This window comes from Gekko japonicus, unplaced genomic scaffold, assembly GCF_001447785.1.
Source record: "Gekko japonicus isolate JY-2015 unplaced genomic scaffold, Gekko_japonicus_V1.1 scaffold591, whole genome shotgun sequence".
NCBI classification, from domain to species: Eukaryota; Metazoa; Chordata; class Lepidosauria; order Squamata; family Gekkonidae; genus Gekko; species Gekko japonicus.
This window is the reverse complement of record NW_015171521.1, coordinates 118517-128392: the sequence shown is the minus strand read 5'-3', so window position 1 is coordinate 128392 and position 9876 is coordinate 118517. Positions and strand designations below refer to the sequence as shown.

Here is a 9876-nt window from a genome sequence, read left to right as displayed (position 1 = left end):
GTAGGGAAAAGAACACAGTAGATGATAACGGGGGGGAGACTGAGAAGCATAGTCGTATGTGTTGTTCCTCTGTAGAAATGGCAATAGAAACCATCTTTATTAAGCGTGAGAATAAGGGAGCAATATCATGTTTCTCTCTACAGCCATGTCATTTGTAAACATGTTTTACTCAAAAATATAAAATATCCAAAGGCTACACATTTTATAGAATTAGTGGATAGATCAGAAGGATGCTGGTGACAGTCTGCCTCCCAGCAATGATTGTAGGTTGTCCAAGAAAGGCATATTTCTGCTTCACAATTCAAGAAAATATGCAACTAGTGCTGTTCTCTGGTCATCTTCTCAGACATGATGAGGTTACCAAAAGGAAAGGTATAGGAAATAGGCAGAAAGCATAAAAACACTGGATCAAAAGCAGTTAGTTGAACAAATACTACTTTCATAAAGGGTATGCAGAAGCATATAAATAACTTATGCAGAAACTATATATAAAGTATGATTTTGTAAACACTAACTATTGAACTAAATATAAGAAAGAAACACATTGTCTTTGTACCTAAGACGAAGGTAATGGAAGAGGAAGCAAAACTGGTGCTTTCACACCTGGCTGGAACTGTTCAGCTTACCCAGAACTCTCTAGTGCAGTTCGCTTTGTAACAAAACTTTCCAACAAGTAATTTTGGTTAACCAAATCATACTGTTTTGAGAAAGCAGCATGATCTATCTTTCATAAATTTGTCTAATCAACTGCCAGTAGCCATGAAATAGCTAACAGGAGCATCCATGTTCACCGGAACTATGCTTCTTGAGTACCTATGGCTGTGAGGCTCCATAGGAAAGAATTATGGCTGCTTGCCATGCTTGTGACAACTGGTGGGTAGGGCACTGAAGGAAACAATCTGTCCCAGCAACATATTATATACTAACTTCCTAACTGCCAGTATCTCCTCTTGATCTGAACAGTCAGCTATTAATGAAAATAGAAAAGGGATAATTCTGAAAAACTGTCCTTAATCTCCCAGTTGTCTGCAAAGACTAACTGCATGGCTCTATTCAAAATGGATGTTTGCTAATTTATTGGGTTGCCATATGGTTAAAGGTCAAGTTGTTGAATTTAAATTTTTGTTTTTGGAATTTTGCTAGAGCTGTTTCACATTGTGTGGCAGTGTGGCATGCTACTGTTTGCCATGGCAAATGTAAAGTGTGAAGGGCAAATATATGCTCTGGAAAAATCCAGTGAGGATGTTTGGAGAAGCTATCACCAAGTGGGTTGGCCTTGGCTAGTATTCGGAAGGGCAATCTCCAAGGAATACCAGAGTTGTGATGCAGAAGCAGACAATGACAAACCTTAAAAACAAGTCTAGCTCACCATTTAGTGTTTCATAATGCAAGAGCTAGAACTTCTGCCTGCCAGACAATCTTAGGATCTCTTGGTTATTCTATACACAATGCCATGTGATAATTATAATTACCACCAACTTGCTGTCATGTACCTTGAAAATGCCAGTTGGCCCTTCTGTGCTTTATGTGGTGACTGCTGAAAACATCAGGGTAACTTTGGCTTACATAACAGCCTTGTGAAATATATGCCCATAAACAAAACTAATAATTTTGATGACATACTCTGAAATGGTAGTTCTGTAATCAGTTGAAGATCTGTCAAATCCTTGCCACCCTCAAAGACCCGCATACTTTTTGGGGTCAGGATTTAAGTCTCAGGTGATTTGAGGACAGGTGCTACAGATTGAATCCCAAGAATCTGCTTACCAAACAGTACAGCCCTCCTTCAGCACAAGAAGGAATCTACTGCTGAACGGATTCACAGAATTCAGCTGTATGTGACACACGTGGCTTCCAGCTAATCTCTTGATCAATAATTTTCATTGTTGAATATGGTGATGGCAGAACCCACATGGAGTCATTTTTCATACATGTTTCTTTCAATAATAATGGTTGCTTGTAAGTACTTAAGTCACCTTCTGTGAATGTTCAACAGGATTTTTTTCCCCAAAAAGGAATTGTGGAGTCTGTACCATATCACCTTGCTCATAGTGGAAGCGATACATTCCTTTCACATGCTTCTGAAAACTTCCTGCAGGCACTTTGTGAAAGGATTACTGGAAATGTGGAACTGGCAGATATTTCACTGTTAAAACAAATTTGATCTGAACATCATCATACTTGGCCCTTCTTCCTCATCTATTAAATGCTTTTACAAAACAGAAGGCCAGTGTTAGCTTACAGCAGAATGGTATACATTAGCAATCAGCAAACTATTTTAGCAGTAAAGCCAACATGAGCTATTAGACGTCCAACACAGCTGTTTGAGACAATATACTTTGGTATTTTTTAACTTATTAAAAGTTATGTTTTTGCAACTTTGGAGAATTATCTCCAATGTTTGGGGGAATTATATAACTCATTTAGTACACTGATCTTTATGGATTATTTATTGGGGGGGCTATATAAGAAATCCCTCTGTATATTTGAATGCTAATAGCTGCAAAGACCTCCACATCTTATCCCTAGTATTAAGTGATCAATTCTTGACTAAAAGCATGCACCAAGTCAGGTTACCCCAAAACCAGAAGAATTCAGAAACCCCTATAGGCTTCATAAGAGAGGGGAAATTACTAGTACACTATGCAAAGACAAACTAACACTTCAGAGTTTGCATGATAACACATCAAGAACTTCCAATTTTTTGGAATTCATGTTTAACATATACTCAGATTTCAGTTATTTTAAGCAATAGGGTAACAAGCCTAATTTTACCCTGAGTTGAAGACATAGACATGGAGCATTTCGCTTCTTGAAAGGTACCAGTTGTTTAGGATACAGCACTGTAGAGTTAAGATTCTTGTGCAGAAGAAGTTCCCACCCTGGTACTTAAATCCTCTTCTGCATGGGCTGTGTCTCAGAGGTGGTGTGTGCACACCGGTCTGTACATATCCCAGAGTTCACCTTTGTTTAATTTTCCTCAGAGATTAAAAATCAGTGCTTGGAGTTGGCACAAGAGCTACTGAAAAGGAACCTGAAGAACACTTCGCATGCCCATGTTCTTTATATTGCCTGGATGGAAACCGTGAGTTGTTTTTCTATAAACAACTTAAAATTGTACTGTTAAAGAGTCCCTTTTGTTACACTTGGCCTTGAACTGAATGATGCCCCTGAAGTAACCACCATACACTGAATATTAACAGAGAAGTGCAGATGCATACACACTTTGTGTCTTCCAGTGTTATGAATGGGGATATTTACTTCCGTCCCTTGACAAGGTTAAATGCAAACTTCGGAGCCTTCATCTTTGGATTTAAGAATGCCAGTGCCTTCAGTTTGAGGAGAGGCTACATTTAACAAGCACGGCAACTGAGAGAACAAAAGAACTTGTAAGAGATCCAGTTGTAGGAAGACTGATGGCAGGCTCCACTCGGCAGTGTAGCTCAGACTGGGCAGACCACCAAACCCATTTTTGAAAACTGTCCTGTTCTTCCATTTCAATCTGGTAGATCACTAGGATCCATTTGAGAAAGTGGTGCCTTTAATCTGTCAAGTTCATCCACCTGGGGAGGATAAGGCATAACCTCCTGGTCTTCTGCTACATCTTCATCCACCGTAAGGTTTGTTAGAGATTTGCTTCTAACACACTGGAAGTCGACGTGGCGACTCTTCCCTTCTTCCTTTTCCCAAGACATCTGAATAAACGGACGTTGTACATAATTATATATCACTTCTGAGCGACCTCCAGGCCTCCTCTTCACTTTCTCTTTGCATGTTGGGTAACCTGAAACAATAGTTTTTGCAAGATTATCCTTTCAGGCCTACATTGGCTCAAGTAGGTAGCTTTAATACTTTATAAAGTAACAAATTGCACAGTCCAAATTACAGACGTGTCACAGTAGAAAAGAGATGGATTTGACCTTCCAGTTCACGAGAAGTCATTTTTACAATGCAAAAATCAAAGGTAATGAACATATGAAGCTGCCTTTATACTGAATAAGACCCTTGGTCTATCAAAGTCACATGAAGCTGCCTTTATACTGAATAAGACCCTTGGTCTATCAAAGTTAATATTGTCTGCTCAGACTGACTGCAGATCTCCAGGGTTTCAGACAAGAGGTCTGTCACATCACCCACCACTTGATCCTTTAACTGGAGGTTAACTGGAGGGATTGAACCTGGGACTTTCTGCATGCCAAGCAGATGCTCACCATTGAGCCACATATACTATAGGGAAGGTGGATTTTTAAAAGTTCTAAAACCCTTCTTCCTGACCACCAGTTCCTGGGAAATTCTTCTACGGAAGGAAAGAAGGAGCATGCATAGGCACATCTGGGGAAAGCACATACTTTCTGTTCAACTGGATTTTTTCAAACTAAATGCATCATGGGAGTGGACTGCATTCACAAATTGTAGATAAAGAGTGCCTCCAGGAGACAATGTGCCCTAGCCCTTGTGTGTTCAAACATCACAAAAACTGGTGTTGGGGGTAAGACCAACTCTAGTTTCTTCTAGGGTTTGTACATTCTCCTCTCCTCAATGAAGTTTTCCTGATTTAGGAAGTCTCAACTTTAACCTCAGTTTGTTTTTATGTTTGCTTTGGAGTTCGTTTATTTTCTTTGTAAAGGGCAGGGGTGGCCAAATTGTGGCTTGGGAGCGACATACAGCTTTTTTATACATATTGCACGGCTCCCATCAGGGCAGCTGGGGAAGTGAAGGGGAGCCATGCCTCCCAGATCGGTCTTCCCTTCCCCTGCCAGTGTTCCCCTCCCTGGGTAGGCTTGAGGTTGAGGGGAGCAGAGAAAGAAAGCAACTTTAACTGCATTCTCAAAGCACACCCCCCCCCCGGTTGACTTGGAGAAGAAGTCTCTTTAAATCCCTTCTCTAAGCCGTGGCAGCGGGGAGTGGGGGGCATGAAGAACACATCTGAAGTTAAAGGTGTTCTCCAGGCCTCTGGCCCCACCCACCAGCTTGAAGAAGGCATTTGACTCTTTAAATCCCTTCTCCAAGCCAAGCTGGCTGGCATGGGGGTGGGGGGTGGAGAACACATTTAAAGTTAACACTGCTTGCTTTCCACCTCTCCCCCCCATTTATTTGCTTTCTTTCCACCTCTCTCTTTCTCATTCCTCCCCCATCTATTTGCTTTCCTTTCCACCTCTTTTCACCTTTCTCTTTCTCCCTTCCTCCTCCTCTCCCTCCCCCATTTGCTTTCTTTGTTTCTCCCTCTTTCTCTCTCCTTTCTCTCCACCTCTTTCATTCTTTCCACCTTTCTTTCTCCCTTTCTCCCCCGCCCCATCTATTGGCTTTCTTTCTCTTCCTCTCTTCCCCCCTTTCATTCCACCCCATCTATTTGCTTTCTTTCCACCTTTCTTTCTTTTTCTCTTTCTCCCCTCTCTTCTTTCCCTCTCCCTCCCTCCCCATCTATTTGCTTCCTTTGTTTCTCCCCCCACCTCTTTCATTCTTTTTTCCACCCCTCTCTTTCTCTCTCTTAGACAAATATCATTAGCAAACAAATTATCATTGGACAAGTAGATATTATCAATATCTGTTTTTACCCCTTTTGTTTTTATTTTTGGCAGTTTCATTTAATGTTAATAAAAAGTAAATTTGCATATTTTCCATTTAAAATGTGTATGTAATATTTGTTCATGTCTTGTGGCTCTCAAACATCTGACATTTATTCTATGTGGCTCTTACGTTAAGCAAGTTTGGCCACTCCTGGTATAGGTTTTCTAAACCAAGGATTAAACCATGGTCAGATTTGGACATCACAGCAAACTGTAGTTACAGTGAAGACTTGTTGAACCAGTCTGGATTCTACATGTGAATGAAGCAGGAAGGGAGTGCACAAGTTTAAGAATAAACCAAGCCTGTCCTAATCATAACAAGCTGAATACAAATCAAGTCTGGTGACTGCTGCTGCTCTCAGAGAGGAGGCACATACTAAAAGCAGCACCCTGAAATTGAGCTCAACCAGCCATAGATCCCTCGAGAGCCATGTCAGGCACAGGCAACACATAAGCAAAACAAAGAGGTTGGTGGCACCTTAAAGACCAGCATAAGTGTTGTGGCATATGCTACAAGAAATCTGATCGTCTTTAGCATGCTACAAGGCTCTTTGTGGTGTGGCTGCAGCAGTTACCCCTCTGGAATTTGTCACCATGCCTAAGGGATACTCATGAAATCAGATAAGGTGATGAGGAACTGGTGCAATACAAGAATCTAAGAAAGCAGGGCAAAGAGCCAAATGGGTCTGGGTTCCCTGCAGCCACACAGCAGCTGCAGGGAATGCTATTTTTAAAGCCCATGGGAACCTGATTCAACTTGGGGTTGCAACATGGGGGGAGGAGGAGAAGCTCTTGCATCTCCCCCACACCATTCTTCTCACTTGAAATGGCCCAGTGGGGAGCTGCAATCCAAAATTATGCAACAAACGCCCCACTAGGGCCATTTTAGCTTGGAAAAACAGTGCAAGAAGAAGAGAGAGAAGAGATTGGATTTATACTCCACCCTTCACTACCCAAAGGTGTCTCAGAGCGGCTTACAAACTCCTTTCCCTTCCCCTCCCCACAACAGACACCCTGTGAGGTAGGTGGGGCTGAGAGAGCTCTTGACAGAAACTGCTCTTTTTTCAAGAACAGCTGTGCCAGAATTATGGCTTGCCCAAGGTCATCCAGCCAGGTGCAAGTGGAGGAGTGGGGAATCAAACCCGGTTCTCCCAGATTAGAGTCCGCGCACTTAACCACTACACCAAACTGGCTTCCCCCCACCCCCCCAAGCAGCAGTCCTGAGCCAAACTGGGAAACCCAGACCCCACTTGTTATAAAACATAGAGTTTGGCCGAAAGTCTCTCATGTAATACAGTGGCAAAACTAGGATATCAGACAAGAACAAGTAAATGACAGCTTCTAAAAAACTTATTACTGGTTCCTAAAAAAGGTACTATATTTACCTTCAATGCCAATTCGGATATTTTTCAGGCCTCGTTCTTTCAAGACTGTTTTTGCAACATCCCGATTTTCTATGTACTTGAAGAATCGGTAGAGCTTTGAACTATACAGGACTTGGGGTGGAAGAAAGCCATAATTAGTGTTAGCATAAAATACGTTTGCTGTTAATATTAACAATAGAAGAGCAGTTAGTATATCTACTTAGTAACCAATTATTCATGTAAAACTTTTATTAGCTGCCTTTCTACCTTGTGGAACTTAAGACTGGTTTAAAATAGAAATAAAACGATTATAAAAAACACATAAAAGACCACAGTTTAAAATCTCCAAATGTGGCAGCCAACAGATAAAAACTAGTCAATTGCAATCCTAAATAAAACTGTCTTCCAACTGTCTTGTGAAGACTCTTAAGTGAGGGGGCCGGAGGCACCTCCTTGTAGGGTGGTTCCATGATTGTGGAGCTGCCACCGAAAAGGCCCACCAGATGAGCTTCTTTGATTGGTGGGCCAGTCAGGAGGGCCCCTCTGTGCGATGTTAATTCCTGGGTGGGAACGTATGGGAGAAGACAGTCCTTCAGATACTCTGGTCCCAAGCCATGTAGGGCTTTAAAGGACAGAACCAACACCTTGAATTGGGCTCAGGAGCAGACTGGTAGCCAGTGTAACTGCTGTGTTATTGGGGCCTCATACTCCCAGTAGCTGGCCCCAACCAACAGTCTAGCCACAGCATTCTGCACTAGCTGCAGCTTCCAAACACTCTTCAAGGGTAGCTCCAAGTAGAGCACATTGCAATTAGTGTAGTCTAGATGTAACAGACATGGATCCCGGTGGCTAGATCTGTGGTATCATCCACATATTGGAAACACTGCAGCCCAAACCTCCTCCTGATGACCTTTCCCAGCAGCTTCATATAGATGCTAAATGGCATGGTGAATAAGATTGAGGAAGAACTGTATATTCACCATGACCAAAGGCAAATCTTACATCCGAATACAAGCACTGTAATCAACAGGACTTTTATGAACATGACACATGAATACCAGGTTTCTTTGGAACCAGTTTTTAGACTGTGTGTGTTTTTTATTTAAGGATTCTTTACAAAACTGCAGAGTACCAACTTACTTTGTGAGTATTCTTCTCCCATGGGAGGTGGGTAGTCTTCATCCCAGTCCACTACATCGTCATCAGTTAAAACCACAATGTGACACTCGCGTTCTCCTTTCTTGGCGCTGCCCACCATTATAGGCACAATCAGCTCTTCCAGGTAACTATCGAACTGCTTGTGAGCACCGTCGTTAGACATCTCATGCAATAAAGCACCTAACAAGGAACCAGCTGCACATAAATCCTTTGGAAGAGACAGTGACACTCTAACATTCTAGAATACCATCCTTTAGCATTTTTGCCATCCCTAGAGCAGTTAGCGAGTCCGCTGATTGGAAAAAAAGCAGGATATAGATATTTTGAATAGAGAAATGATAGCTAGCTCAGGGGTCCAACTGAAATCTTGTCTCCTCCCTGCAATCTGTGTCATCCCACCTTATGGTATAGCTACCAAATGCACACAATAGTGTCTGATAGCTGGTTTCTATTCTGACACTTCAGCCAGAGTTGTATGGCTTGGGTCACTTCAGCATGGAAAGGACACTCTCTGATTGGAAAGTGGCAGAGAACCAGCCAGCTGTGCCCTGCTTCTCATTATAAAGAGTCAGTGCAGTGTAGTGTAAAGGTTAAAGTATCAGACTATGATCTGGGAGACCCAAGTTCAAGTCCCCACTCTGCCAAGGAAACGTGCTGGTTGACCTCGCTTGGGCCAGTCAGCCTAACCTCCCTCATAGGATTGTTGTGAAGATAAAGTGGAGGAGAGAAGAATGATGTAAGTCACTTGGGGTTCCCCCAATGGGGAGAAATGCAGGGTATAAATGAAAACAAAAACACAGACACACTCTACATTAATGTTTGGAGTGCTCGGCCCTAAATTGCCCTCAGTCAGGATGTCAGGTAAAAGTCATCCCTGATCCTGTAATCTCTCTCTCCATTTCATTTTTATTACACACTGATCCATGTGCGTTACAGTGCTTGTACAGTGGCACACAGGCCAAGGCAGCTGCTGTCTCACTTACTGTATTTTATGCATGGTATTTATCTCCCACCTGCCTTCTAGCATGGAACTCAAGGTGAAATACACCCAGTGCTCAGGTGGTCTTTCCATCTACATGCAGGCTTGTCCAAATTCAGCAAGTTGCTGCATCATGTGCCTTCAGACCATCCCTAACCTGGCTGGGGAATTACAGATGTTTATATGCAAATGCTAGAAGTGTCCAAGGTAAACCGGGGGAGTTACAATGCTTAGGGTTGGAGGAGAACATAGACATTGTGGGCATTTCAGAAACTTGATGGGATGAGAATAATCAGTGGGATACAGTGATTCCTGGATATAAATTATATCAGAAGGACAGGGAAGGAAAGGTTGGAGATGGAGTGGCTCTGTATGTCAGAAAGGGTATACAGTCCAGTAAGACTGAGAATGTAAGAGAAATAGATTCGCTTACAGAAATACTATGGGTGGAAATAGTGGGCCCAAAATGAAGCTTAACTCTGGGACTTTGCTATTGCCCACGAGAGCAAAAGATAGAGGATTATAAAATTATGAATGGATTAAAGATAGAGGCTAGATGAAATAACTTTGTCGTAATAGGTGATTTAACTACCCACACATTGATTAGGTCAATATGTGTTCAAGTCAGGAGAAAGAGATTGCGTTTCTAGATACTCTCAATGACTGTGCCATGGAGCAGATGGTCACAGAACCTTCCAGGGGGGAGGCAATCCTGGACTTGGTCCTAAGTAATGCTCAAGACCTGGTGAGAAATGTGAATGTGATAACACCAGTTTGGAATGGTGACCATAATGCTATTAAGTTTAGC

The 9876-nt window shown here is 42.2% G+C and overlaps 1 protein-coding gene across 3 annotated transcripts in view; it reads right to left on the bottom strand.

The window, feature by feature from the left end:
* Positions 1-1389: 1389 nt before the first annotated feature.
* The window catches only part of KCTD20 (potassium channel tetramerization domain containing 20), a 25045-nt gene continuing 16558 nt past the window's right edge, over positions 1390-9876 (bottom strand). For all 3 annotated transcript variants that reach the window (XM_015419443.1, XM_015419445.1, XM_015419444.1), the window contains 3 exons: positions 8072-8269; positions 6953-7063; positions 1390-3784 (listed from right to left, as the gene is read on the bottom strand). In XM_015419443.1, coding sequence (XP_015274929.1) covers positions 3498-3784; positions 6953-7063; positions 8072-8269 — 596 coding nt within the window. In that variant the 3' untranslated portion in view covers positions 1390-3497. The remainder of the gene's footprint in view (positions 3785-6952; positions 7064-8071; positions 8270-9876) is intronic.